Here is a 19,393-nt window from a genome sequence, read left to right on the forward strand (position 1 = left end):
TATTTGCATCAGTTTCTTTTTCTTAGTGTGTAATTTCTGGAGGTATTTGTCACACGAAGAACTTCACCAAGACACAAATCATCTATCACTCCAGGATCCTTATGGGGTTCAAAGTGGAAAGCTCATCTTGGCATCTCATTTAGCCCCTTGAATAAATAGTAAAGCACTCAATACAAACTTCTGAATTACATTCCCTTTTCTCTGACCCTTGCCATAAAAAAACTACTTCCAGAGATTATCAGAAGAACTTTTTTTTTTTAAAGCTTCTGTTCCCTCGGTTACCTACATGTCAACAACAACAATAATAATAATAATAAATCCCTGGTTGGTATTAACTTGGGGCCATCATGAAACCCAAACTTCAAATTTTAAGGTTTACGCAGTTGGATGATCTCCAACTCTGTTCTAAATCAGGTAGAAGCCGAGCTGACAGGAGTGACTTGACTTAGAAGGCTATGGATCTTATGAGGGAAACACGTCGAAAATTGGGACTAGAAACAGAGATTGCTGCAGTGTTTCTTCCAAAGGACCTAGAAACCGAGGAAGCTATTCCAATAAAAGAAAACAGTAGCGGAAAATAAAGCCAGGGACCAGAATGATTGTCACACCTGTCCTACCACCACCACCAAAAAAAGTCTCCAGTTAAAGGATGGAGGGGAGCGGGATGACTGTGGAAACAGCTTCGCTTGGACGGCAGCGCCGCGTTCCAGGTCAGGGGAAGGTTAGAGGCAGCGTCCCTCTGTCCGTCCCTTCCCAAGTCGGGCCGCGCTCCACGTCTCCCCGCGGGAGCGAGCGAGCGCAAGCCGCCAGGACCCGGGAGGCCATTTTGCGCGTGCGCTGCTCATCTCGCACCGCCCCCAGCTCCGCGGACGCCGCTCCCGCCAAATTTGAATGCGAGCTCGTCAGGCCGGACCGGGCTCCCGAGGCCGACGGACCCTGCGGGCTTGCCGAACCGGAGCTCCTGGCGACGGGCGGCCAGGGCCGCGGGGCTGCAGCCTCGGGACGCGGCCTTCTCTCTGAAGCCGTCCACGTCCAAGGACCGCGCGGCCGTCGGGGCGCGGACCGGAGTCCCGCGTGGACCCCTTTACCCCGAGGCTGCAAAACAATCATCCTTTGTCCTCTTTGCACGCTTTAGTTGCAAAGCCACTGACCAAGGAGGTGTCTTTGGAACTTGGAGTCCCGTTGTTGTTGGACGGATTTGAAGCAAAGTTACTAGCAGACTGGAAGCTGCCCGAGTCCCCGCAGGTGACCAGGACCAGGAGGATGGCGTGCTCGATTTGAGCGTGTCCATCTCCTGGGTGGACGCCCTGATGGTGGAGCGAGCGAGGGCGACACAGGCCAGGCACCTCGGGCTCTGGCCGAAGGGTCATCCAAGGGGACACCCATCCTCTACGTGGGTCGTGGAGCCGGCGAGGGGGTCGCGCGGAAGCGAGGGCGCAAGCGCCTCTCTGATCCTGGAGAAGTGAAAGTGGCCTGCCGGCAGGCAAGGCAAACAGACCGATGCGCTAATCTGTGCAGCAGGCTGCAGAAACCGCCATTTGGGGACGGATTTCGGCGTGTCTGTAGCACGCTGTGTGGGACGTCATAACTGACTCGCCCAAGTGGCTCTGGTCTTTAACACACCCACACCCACACCTACACCCACACACCATTTTAGCAAGTGCAAGTTCTCCCCTGGCTTTCCTCTTCTGGGGCCTGGGAGGGACTTTTCCTCGGACCTTTGTACCCAGGGGCCGGTGTGACAGAGAATGGAGCCCAGCTGTCCTCTGCCCACTACTGAAGGTCTTATTTCTCTGTTGCTGAGGAGCGTGTCTAGGTTCCCTCCCGTGATCCCCTCCCCGGTCTCCCGCCTCACACCTCGGAGATGTGAGCAGGGGAACTGGGAACCTAAACTGTGGGGAGAGAAGCCACACGGCCAGTGGCGGCCCGCGGGGGACGCAGGATTTTGCGTCCAGAGGCCAATCCCCACCCCACCCCTCGTGGAGGCGTCCCCCGGTCGAGACCCGGGAGCGAGAGTAGGCCAACGGACAGAGAACAAAGGGCGACTCCCCAGCCACCCTGAGCACGGTGGGCTGCGGGCCGGGGACAGCACACTGCTCAAGACGCGAACACCCGGGACGGGTGCGATCTGCTGGCGTTCCCGGTGCCGAGGGGCTGCAGTCTGGGCTGCCATGTTGCTTTCACGAAGGGCGCCGGGATTTTTTGACGCTTGCGAGGCCGCGCCGCCGCCGAGCACAGAGGCCACCGGCTCCTCGCCGAGCACAGCTGCGGTAACGGGGGCGGAGGGCCTCGGGGAGCTGGCGGGGGCGACCGTCCTGTGGGCGGCTGGGACTGAGCGCCCCCCGCGCCGAAGCCGCTTCCCTCGCCACCTTCCTCTCGACGCTGCAGGCTGCGCTCGGCGGAGGCTTGGTTGCCAATAGCAACCACACGACGGCGATTCGCAGCCCCGGCCGCCGCCGCGGGGACCGCCGCCTCCTCGGACGTCTTCGGGATTGAGCATCTGTATCTGGGGGTGGCCCGCGGTGACAGCTCTCTCCCAGACCCTGGCCCTCACCCTCCAGTACCCTAGGCTGGGCTCAAAAACCAGAGTCTCGGGCTTAGCCCTGCCCCCATGGCAAACAAAAGGGGCAGCTGCCAGAACACGCTGCAGCACAGGCATAACCCACACTTTCTTGGAGTTGCGGGCGTTTTCCCAAGCACAAGGCGTAGGTTTCCTCTTCTCCAACTTAAGTCAAAAATCCCCTCTCAAAAGCCAGTAAATTGGAACAAGGATGGTGTCAAATAATGCGACACCAAAATGGTCAATACCTTTCTAGCAAAGCTGACACTTGCTTTTGGTAAGAGGTGGCTTTCCTAGAGGCATACATACACCTACAGTTTTCCTCCTTTGTGTATCACAAATATTTAATTACGTGCACTGACTCAAATACTGCAAGCCGGTTCTTGGTTCTTGTTATTTATTAAATGGATAGAGCACCTCACCTCCACGCGATTTTATTTGATGAACCATAGCAGCTTTTAATCAGTTGAAGACTCAGGAGTTGCATAAAGTTTCGCTCCCCCGCCCCACGTGTGTGTGTGTGTGTGTGTGTGTGTGTACACGCGCGCACGCACGCGCTTGCATATGTGTTTGTGTATTTCTAGGATGCTAACTTTTCAAAACAAAAATCTTAGTGTTTCACACCGGTATTACTGAGGAAAGATCTTTAAAGTATGCTGCTAAGTATTTAACTACAATTATGTAATACACATTGCCAAATTTCTTTGGGTCTTGCCCTGGACTTAAGTAGCTATTACATTTAGTTGCATGGTTTTGTGGATTTAAATTTCACCTAAGTCGCAAATGATGTGACTAAATTCAGGATTCCTGGGCGACAAGCACCTGTCTCATTAACCTTAGTATGCTCAGGAATCCATTTTATAACAACAAATATTGGTCAGATTTCCAGAGGAAATCAAATATCTTTAATAGAAAACAAAAACTTAGTATTAATGAGCACAATCTTGAATATGCTTAATAGACTCGCTGAAAAAGTCAGCGTCTTTCTCAGTTAAAGGCATTAATCAGATACACTCATCTACACATATTTTAACTTAATTATATTTCAAACATTGAGGGTTGTATTTTAAAACACCTGACCAACATTTCAGGATTCTGAGATACCCTGTACACAAGAATTTGTAACATTGCTCATTTCTCACTCAAAATGTCTAAACATTTGCTTAAATGTCCATTAATAGGATTTTAAAATTGGGTTTCATACTTTCATACTTTCTCACCAACTGTCTCTACAGTTTTATGATAATGCTCAAAAGGCTAGATCTTCTAAGACATGACACTTTGACCTATGCAATAAAGTTTAAGGTATACTAAATTACAATGTCTTATTCATATATGATGGTAAACTCAATATATTCCAAAATGACTCACAGGCAGAGAGAGTGTTCCCATTCAAGCCTTCCAAATGCTAAGTTCTTTAAGATAGTGTACTTCAAAAAAGAAAGTCAGCTCTCCTTGGTTCCTATAGGCGACCTAAATCTGTGTTTTGCCCAACCACTCCAGTCGCACCCTAAAAATAGGAAGGCAAGACTGTAGTGAAAAGTTCTGCCCCTTTAAGAAGGGAAAGTGCCAACTTGAGATTATTTTCCTTTTCCTCACAACTGGGTCTTGAGAGAATTGAAGGATGAGATCAAAGTGTATTCATATTCATGTGAATTATCACTTTGGATTTGAATAATGCTGGATTTTACTGTTGTATTTACACTGAAGCCTGGCAATATTGCTTTTGAGGCTACACTCTTACAGCTGTGGAACTTCTATGAGGACTCAAATACCAAACAGTTAGGACTGATAAACCATGCCACTTCCATACTGTATGCACAAAGGACTCTCAAAAAAGTGGAGCAATTGCATTTCTATAGACTCTTGCCATTCACATTTTGACTCCTTTCCAGCCTTCCCAATTAAAAACAAACAAACAAAAAATCCCTCCTATGCTCAGCAGGTTTATTTCTCAGAGGTTGAGGGTTTCATCTTAATGGGAAGATACAATGACACAACCTTTAACTGTTGAGGAATCAGACAAATTAGTGTTATCAGTAATTAGTTCATGGGAGTGATTTTAGCTCTGAACATGATTCATTACAATTTGTTCCCCAGTGTTACTGAAGAACTCAAAAGTCAGTGCAAGCTTGAGAAAATGTGTTTACCAGCTGTTTCTATATAAGTCTCATGACAGTTTTCTTAAAGGATCTTCACTGGGGGTTTCCTCAAACTCATCATTTTTCAGAGAAAGAGGTTATCAGATTCAGTGGAACCTGCTTAGTTTACCAAACAATCATTTCTGATCAAAGAATTCATTTACTAGCATGCCTCCACTTCAGAGAACACATTTTAGCCCATCACAATAGAGTAGCCTTATACTGGATATTTGGAGGAATCTTTAATCTAGGCTTGGGAAAATGTATTTTATGTACTTTAACATAGCACATATAGTCTTTCTGAACTTAATGGTGTACACTAGAGCAATCCAAGCTCACTCTGTTATCTTGGTTTGCAGTGTTTCTGGAATACCCTTTCCCAGAAAGAGAACTACTGCTGGTCACTTGGCACTTTTCCTAAATTTCTGCCCCAAATTTGCATTTTACACATTACCAAAAAAAAACAAAAAAAAAAAAACAAAAAAAAACTCCAATGGTTTTTACAAGTTGCTCTCCACTCTGGACATCAAATGTCCTTGGTATGGCCAAGATTTCATCAGCTGCTTCTATTTGGGATGTGTCTATCAAAATGCTGAGATTATTTGGAAACTTTCAAGAACTGTAGCTTTGCTTTATAAATAAAACGATAAGCAATTCCACATTGTTTCACCAGGAAAGCAAGGTTTGAAGAACAGAAAGCATTCCCTTGGAATTGTCTCCTTTACGCTACATTTTTCCCTCATCGATGGGAAAGGTAATTATACTTTCTTCATATGAATGATCTTTTGAGTTGTTTATATGAGAATAACACAAATGACATTATTCACTGTAAAGTTAAAAATGGGTTAATAGTGGAATATTAAGTAATTCAGTTTAGAATATTTGCATTACCCCTGAAACAATAATTAATGACAGTGTGTGTTCTTTGTAGGAATGAGATGTTGCTATAGGATCCTCAGATTCACTTTACATTTCAGCAGGAGTTCACTGTCTGACCATTTCTGTTAAAGGAACTGGACCTGCAGAACTGATAAACAAGAGACGCTATTTTTACTTCAAAGGTTTCAGAAACCTCACAAACCCTTTCTGTACGTTTGCAGTGACTTTCAGGAGTCAGTTCACACAGCCAATCAGTTTCTGAAATAATCAGTGTTCAGGACATTTTGGCTTGAGACTAGTCTGAGAAAGAACCGCAAAAGTTTAAAAAAAAAAAAAAATTGGAACCTCGCACATGCGCATTGAGGTGCAGCTGCACCGTCACCCTTCTCCTCTCCCCTCCTAAATAAGCGACTGTGTCTCCTCCGTGCCTCTGGGAGCGGGTGGACGCCCGCGGTGAACTGAGCTGGCTGCTGGGGACCTCGCAGGGTTCTCACACAGTCCTGGCAAAGGGACCTGGAGCACTTCCCAACCCTGCCCGCGCCTTGGGAGCGTCCCCGGAGGAAACCCGCCTGGCAGGCCCAGCCCAGCGGCCGCCGGGCGTTTCTTGGTTGCTCCCAGGCTGCGGCCTGGCCGCTCGCTTCTGGGCCGTGTCAGCGGAGGCCTTGCCCGGGTCCTGGTCGCGCTCTTCCCAGGCGCACCGCCCGAAAGGTTCGGGGGAGGCGGCGACTCCTGCCCAGACCCCTCGCGACCCGCGAGGGAGGCCTGGCCGCCTAACCCAAAGGGAAGGAGAGGCCTCTCTTCGGTCAGCCCCGCAGGCTCCAAGGCCGGAGCGGGGACCGGAGGCCGGAGCGGGGACCGGAGGCCAGAGCGGGGACCGGAGGCCCTGGAGCCAGGCGGGGTGCGCGACCAGACGCTTCCGCACTCCGCCCGCGCGCTCTCCGCCCTGCCCCCGCGCGTCCCCGTGACCTCGTGGGCTGTTCTTCCCACTCTGCCCCCATGTCCCCACCCCGCTGCCCTCTCCTGGGCCTGAGGTTCCGAGGATGCTCCTGGGAGCTTGAGAAACTTTGGGCAGAGAACGCAGAGGAGGCCGGGGCCTTGCCCTCAGCTCAGCCGGACGCGTTGATGCTGGTCACGAGCCACGGGCGCGCCCCTCTCTTGCGAGACCCTCGCACACCGGTGGCACTTAATGTTCCACCGGCACCTCGCCCCCAGCACACCCCCCCCCCCATCAACCTTGGGTCTAGACAGCATAGTCTTGGCTGGGGGACCTGCAACCAGAGCGGTGCGTGCTGTCGGTCCATAGACGCCAGGGTAGAGTACAGCGAAGTACCTTCCAGGGTTGTGTTCGGTACAACAAGAAGAAGAAGCGGATTTTAAGCACCGGAGTGAAAATTCCCACACGATTTCTAAGAAAAGTCTAACAATAAAATTTGGGAGACATTGGGGGGGGCGTTTCTTGAGATGGTGGCAGATAATTTCAAATGTAGAGCGTCCACAGAGTTTTCTTTCTAGCCATGCTGGCTTTGGAGCAAGTTTCAATTAAGAAAGCTCTTGTAAGTGGGATGCTTACATGCATATACTGCGCAGCAATAGTTTGTTTTGCTCTGCATGTTACAGCATGAGACATATTACACTGGTTGACTCCTGCATTTAAAAGGTAGATTTATTTAGTAATCACCACTGTGCTCCTTGGTTTTTCGGGGGGTGGGGTGGGAGCAGTGAAGTCGTCACTCTGATCATAGCTTTCCTTGGGAGGGACCCAGATGCCTTGGAGGTTTGCATCCACCCAGACACTTCGGGAATAGCCACGTGTAGGTGGATCTAGCTCTGCAGGACTAGTCACTGTCACCTTGCCGTTGTACTGGCCTGAAAAGCACTACTAGACCCTTAAGACATACGAGGTAAGGTTGACTGTAAAATATTTGAGAAGTAAAGTCAAATACGAATAAGATACAAGTACAACATACACTTAGAAATGTCAGCCTTCCACTCTCTAGGGAAGTTCTACATCTCCTTTGCTCTGGGGGTAAATTTGTTGGCACAACTGAATTGTATGCTCACACCTGACTGCAAAGACCTGATACTTATACTTCAAACAAGGACTGTCATAATTCAGATAGCCCTGTGTTTGCTTTCTTCATTAAGACCCCATCTGAGCCCACCAATTTGGTCGCTGTGGAGCGCACAGTACTTCTGTCAATTGGAGTGGAGTTACCTCAGTGATTTTACAGTTGATGTTGGCAAAAGGATCGTTGAAATTCACAAATTGACAAATGACAGCTACCAATGGAATGCCTTTGAAAAAATGCCAACATGTTTGAATGGAAAAGATTTCATATCTCTACAAAGCAGATAACGTTCTGTTAATAAGTTTTTCCTATTTTTAAACTGGATAGTTTGCCAATCCTTACCTTACCCAAACCCTCTCATCTCTGCTCCTCAAAAAAAAAAAAAAAAAAAANCCTCAAAAAAAAAAAAAAAAAAAAAAAAAAAAAAAAAAAAAAAAAAAAGGAATGATTATAGACCTGAAATCAATAGTAGGCATACACATGTTGAATTAGTACAGACTGAATTACATGGAGAATAAATGTTTTTTCTCCTTCACGCTCTGGAAGACAGGCACATTCTCTCAAGAGCAAAGTGTCTGAAACACTGGGATATTGTTATGTGTTCAGCTTAAAAGGAGAATATCTGCACACTTTAAGTACCTCAACAGGTTTCTGAAATAAAGAACTTTACTTTGTAAAATTCAGCGAGGAACTAGAAAAGAGACAAAGAGAAGTAGCATATAGGATCTTTTATGTATGAGTAGCATATAGCCCCACAATAGTGGAATTTTCTGGATTCTCAGAGGAAATTTGTAAATAGAAACAGAATAAGATTCAAAAACTGGTTTTATACTTTTGGGGTTTCAGTGTCAGTTTCATAAATAAGTAGGGAATAATTTTGAGATTGTATTACTAGCCTTTCCCAAAAGGAAGCAAAGACTTCCAAACTTTTCACTGAAACAGTTTTTTCAAGTTAATATTTCACTTCCAGTCAAATGCATAGTTTTATTTGGCAAGTTCATGGTACACCTTTAAATCCCACTGGTGCTTTAAGAACAATAATCTTAGTTTGATAATACCTTATTCTTTTGAGTAGTTCTTCATTTAACCATTAGCTTATAGGTTTATATGTGGTCTTGGAACATTCATGTAACTATGTAAAATAGAGTTGCATTTTGTCTTAAAGTTAGTAAATTGAAAATGGGTCAGGACCAAAGGAGTTGAAGGGGATTGCAACCCCACCACAACAACTTCAATGTCAACCAACCAGTCCCCCAAGAGCTCCCAGGGACTAAGCCCTCACCAAAAAAGAGTACACGTGGCTCCAGCCGCATTCTTTGCAGAGGATGGCCTTGTCAGGCATCACTGGGAGGAGAGGTCCTTAGTCCTATGAAGGTTTGGTAGATGCCCCAGTGTAGGGGAACTGAGGGTGGGGAGGTGGGAGTGGGTGGGTGAGTGGAGGAACACCCTCTTAGAAGCAGGGGGAGGGAGGATGGAGTAGTGTGTTTTTTTTGGGGGGGGAGGGGATTGGGAAAGGGGATAACATTTGAAAAGTAAATTAAGAAAATATCTAATTAAAAAAAAAGAATATGGGTCAGGAAATACGGAATGGCTTTCTTTTCAGTTAAGTAATCTCTTCACTCTATTTTATATTTAAATTACCAACAATTCCACTTATGGGTACATTATGATCATTATCTTACATTTCTTCATTGAACTTTAAAGGGCCTTGGGGAAAATACTGATAAAAACAAAGATATAACTTCTTTACTCCAACTTCTTCAGATATGAAATAGGCATCCTATAATGTGTTTCAACAGGATAATAAATTCTACTAATGGGCACTGTTCAAGAATACAGACTGTATAGTTTTAAATATCTTTTCTACTTGACTTTTAAAACCATGTAGCATCCCATGTGGAGGTTATTGAATTCCTAACAATTTTAAAGTAGAAAATAAATAGAACATAGAAATAAAAAAATAAAGAGCAAAGCGCTTACTAAAAATGGAAGGTGTAGCAATTTAGGTGTTTGAATTGTCTAAAGACTGAAACTAAGCACCGGGACCTTTAAGTTGTGAGGGTTTTTTTTTTTTTTTAAGTCTTCAAAATGCTACAGGGAACTGAAAATAAATTGAGTACATTCCTTTAGCAATTTTAATAATTCACTCGGTGTTTCCCTCTACATCTGTACCTGGGAGCAGACACTTGTACTTTAAAGGTCCTGTTGGGGAGAATGTAGGAGACCACTGTGAAACTCCCAGAGTTAAGTAAAAGGATATATCACTGACTGCTGACCTGCAAAAGTCAAAGACTGTCCGGGGTGTGAAGCAGAGAACTAGACACTCCTTTTCCTGGGTGGGCAGTCCGTGCCCCAGCCTTCTAGGACTCCAGGGAATACCAAGGCGTCTTCAGACAGCTCCTGTCAGGATGAGACTTTAAAAGTGACTGTAGTAGAAGATTCCAAGTGTGAAAACCAGAGATGTGTATGTTCCCTTTTGGTGATAGCAAAGATTTCCGGTCTGCCACTACTAGGCAGCAGCTGTGGCTAGTTGTCCATTTGACACCTGGTGAAATGGTAGTTTCAGAGAGAGAGAGATTTAAAATTGACACCTGTCACTGAAACATTTGGTTCAGAATTTTAAGAGAGGAGCTAGAACTAATGGTAAACGTAGTGCTTAAATTTGGTGAGAAAGAAAACTGCGGAGCTCCATTTAAGTGAGCTGGGCTTTTCAGATAAAGGCTCTTTCTTTTGGAAATGTCACCAAGCAACAAAATAAGGCCCGAATTTAAAAGAAAACGTTTTTTAAAAGTCATATTGAAATATAGAGACAGCAAACTTGGTAGTCATTAGAAAAACCTGCAAGATGGATATTTATCATATTATTTTCTTTTCTGCTTTTCCACGGACTCTCTGTCTTTAATTGCTGTTAATATATCGTAATTCAGTGTGTGGACATGATTGCTGTGACTCTCCAGGAATTCGGAAATCAGAAATGCCAGGAAAGGAAGAGAGACATTAATAGCAACACGGAGTAACTCAATGTTGTGTTGCCAGTGCTGCTTTGATCCGAGGACACGCCCTGCTAACACGTCTATCCGACTGACGCCTGGTCCCCGAGGGCCCCCCTTCTCTTCAGCCCCTAGCCCGCTCGCGCTGCAGTCGAAAAAACCCTGCCTCGTGGATGGGTCGGCGTAGACCAAGTCCTCCCGGGAGACACCTGCGCCCTGTGCACTGCCTGTAGGGAAGTGACAACCGACAGAGTGTCACGAGCAACACTGGAGTCCCAGCTTATCAGGTCGTCCCTCCAACATTCCATCGACCATTGTGATGTCATGCCTGGGACTTAACTGTTGCGACGGGACGGCTGCGTTCTGATTCCGACTGGTTGCCGGGGAGTGTGGGTACACAGAGCAGTCCCTAGGGACGTTGAGGGGTTGCGGCTAGCGGACCCGACGCGCGCCGCGGCACCATGAGCCAGCGGCAGGTGCTGCAAGGTAGGAACCTTGGGAAGGCGCCCGGACGGGCTGGCTCCTAGGGCGGGCTACTCCACTTCGCCTCTCTCTGCAGTGTTCGAGCTGTACCAGAATGCCCGGACCCGGTTTGTGCAGATGGTGGCGGAGCAGGCGACCAGACCCCAGAACATCGAGACACTGCAGAATGCAGGTGAGCCTTCACAGCTCTCTGGACCCTGGTCCCACACCTCACCCCGAATCCATCTTCCTCCTTCATCGCCCTGGCCTCATCCTTCACCCAGCACTTCATCCTCACACCACCCAGTGCCCCAGCCTCGCCTGATCCCTGGTCCTCTTTCTGTCCCAGCTGCCCGCCTTGTCTTCAGGCTCCCTTTCTAGTTCAGCTTCTGGGGAGCCGAGGAAGTAGGCTAAAGTGGTGCCAAGTTCCTCTGGACTCCTTCCCTTCCGCTGTATCTTGTGGGTGAGGCAGTGGAGGAGGCTTGCTATTTCCATCTTCCTTGCAATCGGCCTGCCATATGATCTGCCAGAAGTCATTTTCCTGGATGGGAATGTACCCCAACCAGACCTAGTCTATCCCGTGCCCTCTCTTGTCACTCCTTGATCACATTCACTTCCTAGAAGCAAAGAAATTCTAGACTGCTTTTACCGGTCTCCTCTTGGCATTAATGGAGTTAAGAGTAGTAGGCTTGATTTTTTTCAAGGACATTCGAAGCCGCAAAACGGACCAGGTTTTGTGAATTCTACCCTTAGTCTGAAAGGAAGGAGGGGAAAGAGGAGAGGTCACAGTTAGTGAAATCCATCTTTGTTCCACCACCGTGTGTGTGTGTGTGTGTGTGTGTGTGTGTGTGTGTGTTTCTGAAGAGACAACACTGATGGGGCACCAAACACAGACCACAGAAAGGATTCCACCCAGATCTAGCTTGGAGAACCAATGAGTTTACTTAGCATTACTAACAGGAACCAGTGTAATCTATCAGTGGCTACACCTCTGAAAATACCTTAGACATCCTGGAGAGGGTCCGGACTTCATAAGCCTCTGCTCTAAATGTCTTTGTCTGTAGTCACCTTATGACTTGAGACTGAAAGACAGAGAGAGACAGAGGGACACACACACACACACACACACACACACACACACACACACACACACACGAAGAGGCTACCAGCATTGCCCAGAAGACAGCTTTCCACAAAAGCCTCTGACTGAACTGTAAGATTGATGCCACTTACTAGGTCTTAAGAAAACCTCAGTTTACAGGATGAGATCTAATTTAAAACTAGTATAAATGAACACATCATGAAAATAAACTAAGAACACATTGCTGTGGTCACAGCACGTAGACAGCGCTTACTTCTGAGTTTCTTTGAGGAAACACCTTCTCTTGATCAGGTTCTTTGTTTCCTCACTGAATTTTACTGTTTATTCCTTAGGTGTTGTCTCTGGTTCTGACAGGGAGCCATTTATAATAAAGTATGTTTTCAATATTTAAGTAATTGTAAATAATACTTGTAATTGTAAATTTACAGTTGTAAATTTGGGCTCTGCCAGTGGCACCTTTCAAAACTTTAGAACAGATTACAGGGATACTGGTGGCAGAAATTCTTTGATCCTAATTTCCATCTTTTCAGTTTTGTTTCAGGCTATATAGACTTTTGTCTCTAGAACCTATGCCATAGTCAAGATACTTTATGACAATGATCTCTTGTATTTTTCCTTTAAATTTTAAATTAGCGTGTATGCCTGTGTCGGGTGCCATGACAGAAGAGGGCAGATTTGGAGGTCAGCTCTCTCCTTGCACCTCCTGCGTCCTGGATGTTGAACCCAGGTTGTCAAGCTTGCCATCAAACAAGTAGAGCTCTATGGCTGCCTTGTATAGTGCTCCTGAATCATGATCACTTCCAACTGCTGTCTCTAACCCTGTGCAACCCCTGAACTAGTTATCTATTTTAAAATGTTGTCATTTTGGAACTCATTTTATCCTGTAACTGTTTCATGTATATTAATTTTCTTTATGTACAAAAATTTTGTTATGGCATTTTACATTTTAAAGACACAGTTACTTTTAAACTGATTTTTTTCTCAGTCCTACTCAATTTACCCTGTGAATAGGTGCTTGCTACTTACAAGGATTGCTGCTTAGACTATGTATATGTAGGTAAATAATTAATTTTTAAATAAAAATACTTAAAAATAATACTGAAATATTAAATTAAATATACAGAATAATGAAGATAAAGAGTATCTTTAGGAATCTTAATGGCAGGTTGCCTCTTCCCATCAGAGTACAAGGTAGAATATACATTGTCAGTTTGTCTGTTTTGTTTTGTTTTTATTTTTAAGGCAAGGTTTTAGCCTTGATGCCCAGGTTGGTCTTCAACTCTCTGTCCCTCCTGCCTCAATTCTACTGAGTAGCTAGGGATACGAACAGGAGATAATGCTCCAAGTGTACGGGGAATTTAACATGAACTAGCTGGCTAAATGGTCAAAGTATAGGAGGCTTGTGGCTCAGGCCTGTAAGTCTGGTTTGTGAAGAAATGTATACAAGGGAGATATAGTAGTCTTTCAAAATTATCCACTTAAGTGGCATATTAAGATTTTTTTCTTTTCTGGGGAAACATATTTTAACATACTTAAGTTTATCTAGATCTCATAATTCTAGCAGTAATTTAAAATCATGAGTATCCCTGTAGTTCAAAACAACCTACAAGTTTTATTCTGAAACATTTTCTTCCTTCCTAGTCAATAAGATCAACCATTCTAATGGCATATTCTTTAAAAAAAAAAATCACCATGGACTTAAACATTACAATCAAGATTTGACAGTAAGGTGTTGGCGCATTTTACTGTTGACCTTGATATATGGTCTACGTATCTGGCAAGGTTTTCTGTTCCCCATCTTCCAACATATTCTTTAAACATGCAGCATGGGTTCAGGATAATAAGAAAACATTTTCCATATAGGCATAATGAGCAAAGCATAATTCCCTTGCTAAGATTTTTGTAATCATTGTATGTGAAAGGAATTTTATAAATGAAGGTTATTACAAACTTTGACTTAACTGTTTAAAGAAGTTCTCTGTCTCTAGGTACTTGTGGTTATCAAAGAATAGTGAAGGTTGTCAGCCTGTGAGATCTCCTTGGGAACCACCAGGGCAATTTGAATGAAGTCAGTCTTGGAAAACCTTCACAGATAAAGCCCTGAAGGTTGGGGGCTGATAGTAAATTTAAGCTGGCCTCATAAGGAGCTTTAGGCTTCTCTATCCAAACAAACAAACAAACAAACAAACAAACAGTCTTATGAAACCAGAAGGTCTTTAAAAGTATACAGAGAAAAGTCCAGGATCCCATAGGAATTGAGATTGGACTGACACTGTCTGGATCAAGGCAGGTCCACAGAGACGAGTTTCAAGCCCATGACTGTCAACTGATCAATAATTTACTTACTGGGAGAAGTAGGAGGAACAAGAGGTTGTATTTGCTATTGGTTGGTTGGTTTTTTAAATACACAATGAATACTTTATTGCTTGTTTTTGGCTTAGATCATACTTCGTGTAAGTTGATTTTAGGAAGCAAAACTGGGATTTCTGCTAACAGTTGTGTTGGTCCTAGGAGAAACGCATGGCTACATTCTGGGAAGAATGTTGGCCTTGCCTAAGAGTCAATGGGCTGCCCTGTGAGATACAAGTTAGGCTGTGTTAGTTTCCAAAGAGGAATGTTGGCTTTGCCTTATACTTCCTGCCATAATGATCATTCAATATTAACTTTTAAAGGCTTATTTTATTTTGTGCATATGAGTAGTTTGCCTGCATGTATGTGCACCATGTGTAGTGACGGTACCCATGAGGTCAAAAGAGAATCCCCTGGAAATGGAGTTATGGGTGGTTGTGAGCAATACAAGCTCTTAACTGTTGAGCCATCTCTTCAGCCACTCAATGTTAAATTCATGGCTTATTTGGGTTCTTTCAGAAGTCCAGCTGACAATAAGTGATATTTGTGCATGTTTAGAGAGAATAACCTCTGCCTAGTTTTTGAAACATTCTAAGCTTTGTGTCTGTCATGTCAGTCAGTGTCAAAGGATGCAGTAGACTACATTGTTTTTCCATTTTTAAAAAATATAGGCATAGTATTATAGACTTAGTTTAACAGCATGCATCTTGCTAAAGTCATCCAGAACTCATGATCTTCCCGCATCAGGCTCCTGAGTGCTGGGATTGCAGGCGTGCACACCACACACACTTATAGCATGCATTCGTAAAAACCCTGAAGTCTAATTTTAAATGAATTGAATGTCAATAAAGACGTTGGCCTCTTGCCAAAAGAATCTGTCAAAAAATATACTTATTTATTTCACAGTTACTTGTTAATTTTTTATTATATATCAAGTTAGCTACTACATATGATATTTCTGGTAGAAAACTGTTCTTTTTAATTAGTAAAATATTCTCACTCTTCTTTTGGTGCCAGGAAACTTGTGTACCATCATCAAGTGCAATAATAATCTCATCGATATTTCTGATACAGTTATCAATTCCCTCCTCTGATGCATAGCTATTGAAAGTTACCATTTTAAATATATCATTTTTGTGTGTACTGTGGATTGAACCCAGGGCTAAGATGCTAAGCAGGTAGGGTGCCATTTATACACATCTTTTAAAGTAAACTTTCCGTAATGTGCATACTGTAAACAGTCTAAATTTTAGAATGAGTGTGTGCAATAAGGATTTAACTATGTGAAGATTGTGTGTGTGTGTGTGTGTGTGTGTGTGTGTGTGTATGTGTGTGTGTGTTTTGCTGGACATTGAACTCAGTCTCATGCATGCAAGCCATGTTCTCTACCATTGAACTACATATTTCGTCAGCCTCAGACAGTTTTCTAATGAATTGCCTTACAAATATTTTTTTCTGCAGACATTACCCCCAAAACCTGAAGCAGCAGCTAGTCTTTTGGTACAGCCCTTATTACTTAACATTCTGACTGCTCCTTAGATATTTTAATTATCTGCAGTTTTATAATCATATATATTGCAAAAAAATCAACACATCAGTAGAAGACAAGAATTAAAAATATCAAGATTTTCAATTGTCTACACAACTTTTGAACCACATGGAACTGTGTCAGTATGGTGTGATTTTAAGGGAGGGAACAGTTTAAGTGGTCCATATGAGTTACTTAAAGTTTTATCAATTTGAAATTGCATTATTACTATACTTAACAATATATGCATAACATGAAAATAACTATCACAAAAAATATTTTTATTTTGTTTTTAACTAAAGTTTATTTGAAATGAAATTAATTTGCATGGTTGGTTCATTTGTCATCAGTGAACATTGATGGCATGCATACATGCCAAATGGACACCGGACACGTGTGCTGATCATGCAAACATTAAAAGGAGCAGTTCCTGCCCTTCAGTGGCTGATTTGCTAATGTATGTAGTTTATGTATGTAATAAATATCACACACACATAACATGTATAATATGTAGTATATATTACACATATAATATATAATATATAATATATAATGTATTTGAAAAAATGGAGAACACATAAAAGGAAAAACATTCCTCTGACTATGTGAACTGTTGAAATAAACACTGAAATTTTCCAAATCTAACTAATAAGCCATCACTAATAAATACTTATAATTAAATTAAATTAAATATTATAACATAATAATTCACTTTAAACCTTTTTATTTTATTTATTTGTTTTACAGACAGGGTCTCACTGTGTTGTCATGGCTGGACTGGAAGTTGCTATGGAAAGTAAGCTGGTTTTAAACTTACAGAAATTCTCCTGCCTCTGCCTCCCTACTGTCGAGATTAAAAATGTGCACCACCATTCATGGCTATTTTTTTTTTTTTACAGTCTTAACAGTTTACAGTTCTTGTGGTTTAATTTTAAATGCAATCCAATGTGAGTAACCCAGTATTGACTTTACTCAACTTCGTATTTCAAAAGCTAAGAAGCTAGTCCCAGCACTCGGGAGGCAGAGGCAGGCAGATTTCTGAGTTCAAGGTCAGCCTGGTCTACAAAGTGAGTTCCAGGACAGCCAGGGCTATACAGAGAAACCCTGTATCGAAAAAAACAAACAAACAAACAAACAAACAAAAGCTAAGAAGCTGCTGCCTTTGCTTAAATATATCAAAAAGAAAAGGAAAAAATATTAGAATCATCTGAAAAAAATCACACTGTGATTCCTAAAAAACATGGTTATGGTCTCAAAAGTGCATTCCTTGTGATACTTTACTATGTATGTTTTGACCTCTTTTAATAAAACTCACATTTATTATAAATATGCCAATCATACTTGAAAATAAGTCAACCCAAAGGAAGAGATGGGTTAAACCCTCAAATACATTTCTCCAGTAAAGACGTATACCAATAGGCACATGAGAAAATGCTCAACATTCTTAGCTGGGAAATGCACATAGCCCCAGTGCTGCTGCTGTACTATGCACGCCATTAGGGTAGTACTGCTTGGGTGTAGAGATACTGGGCCTTTGTGGTGTAGCTGCTGTTGAAGGCAGGCAGTTGGGGATGGTTAACCACCAGTGTAAACAGACAACACCACATACAGTTTAAAAGGATGAAAAGGGAAATTTGTTATTTGTATTTTATCACAGCACAAGGACAAAAGTAAGGAAGTGTTAAAAAGAAAACTGTTTTTTTTTTTTTAATACCCAAAAACTTTCTAGAAATAACCTGTGTCCGAATTTGGCAATTACTCTAATTCTTTACTCTGTACTCTAAACCTTTTGTTGTGAGAAAACTTCTGAAGTTCTCTCTCTTAGAAAGTCTAATGAAAAGTATAAACAGCACTCACAGACATCAGGGCGTAGTTAACACAGATCCTGAACCACAAGTGAGCAGGCAGCACCTCCCATATAGGCAATTGCCTTATGGAACATGGTCCATCTGGCCAATTTAAACACAGAAATAATAACCAAGCGAAACTTGAAATTAGGGAGACTCACAAGCTGTATAATTAATACATCTTGACACACAGTTGTTTCTAGGTTATGCTATTTCTGGTCTGATCTCATGTTACTGTGAATGCTATTTTTTCTCTTTCAAATGTTGAGTGATGCAAGGATATTTGGTAATACTTGATTTTTGGCTATCACCACACACATACACACACACACACACACACACACACACACACACACACACATTCATTATATAAATCTTTCTAACTTTAAATTATATTTTTATTTACGTCTTTGTGTGTCATGTGTATGTGTGTGGGTCATGTGGAGGTCAGAAGGTAACTGCAGTCGTTAGTTCTCTCCATGTGACTCCTGGGGACGGCACTTAAGGTAGTCGGCTGGTGACAAGTGCTTTTGTCTGCTGACTCATTGGTCATTACCAGGACATATTTTTAAGGACTTGGTGTAAGGATGCCAAGTTTAATATATATGTACATTAAATAACATTTGGAAAGCCAAGGGCACTTTGTTCCAGTTTGAATGCTGTCATTGTTTCTTGTAATGTTGGACTTAAAGTGGTGACTTGGAAGCAGAAGCAGCACATGGAAGATAGAACTGGCACAAGAAGTTAAATATCCTGTGAGATAACTGTAATGTATGTTACATTATTATTATTATTATTATTATTATTATTATTATTATCCCTTCCCTGGCCTCCTCAGTTCTCAACATACATTTGTTCACTAATTATCAACAGATAATGTCTGAATTCTTATCTCATTCCATCAGTTCTTAATTGTGAATGATTTATGTAGTCCTTCTCGTCTTCAATTCCTTTAATTGTGAAAGAGGTCTAAAGAGAGGGCCTAGTTCTTAGGTTTGTCATGAGAGTTAAGTGAATTAATATGGTACAAGGCTCCTAGAGCAATGCTTTTGCATGAAATTCCCAGTCCATATAAATGACTTACTATGAGGTGATGATGGACATATGGCCATTGTGTATTCAACCCTGGCACAATATTATGAAAGAGTTATTGATACATTGTTTCCTTAGAACAAGGATTTGTTTAAAGACCCATGTAGCTGGTCATTGCTACCTTGTGGGGTTTTTTTTTTCTCCTACTTTTCCCACCTCCTTTCTTCCTTTCAACCTCCTAACACTAGATAGGAGAGAAAAAGAGGGAAAGGGGAAAGGGGGAGACATTATCTATTCTTAGACTAATTCCTGCTGATTAGGGGCATCAAGTTTCTTGGAGTAAGTTTGTTCTTTGCAACAGTATACTTCTTCTTCTTCTTCTTCTTCTTCTTCTTCTTCTTCTTCTTCTTCTTCTTCTTCTTCTTCTTCTTCTT

The 19,393-nt window shown here is 42.9% G+C and overlaps 1 protein-coding gene across 1 annotated transcript in view; it reads left to right on the forward strand.

The window, feature by feature from the left end:
* The first annotated feature begins 11,052 nt into the window (after positions 1 to 11,052).
* Spag6 (sperm associated antigen 6) overlaps positions 11,053 to 19,393 on the forward strand; it is a 48,078-nt gene continuing 39,737 nt past the window's right edge. The window contains exons 1-2 of the mRNA XM_021194582.1: positions 11,053 to 11,125; positions 11,199 to 11,294. Of these exons, the coding sequence (XP_021050241.1) occupies positions 11,101 to 11,125; positions 11,199 to 11,294 (121 nt within the window). The 5' untranslated portion in view covers positions 11,053 to 11,100. The remainder of the gene's footprint in view (positions 11,126 to 11,198; positions 11,295 to 19,393) is intronic.

The sequence above is a fragment of the Mus pahari genome, chromosome 3, assembly GCF_900095145.1.
Source record: "Mus pahari chromosome 3, PAHARI_EIJ_v1.1, whole genome shotgun sequence".
Lineage (NCBI taxonomy): Eukaryota > Metazoa > Chordata > Mammalia > Rodentia > Muridae > Mus > Mus pahari.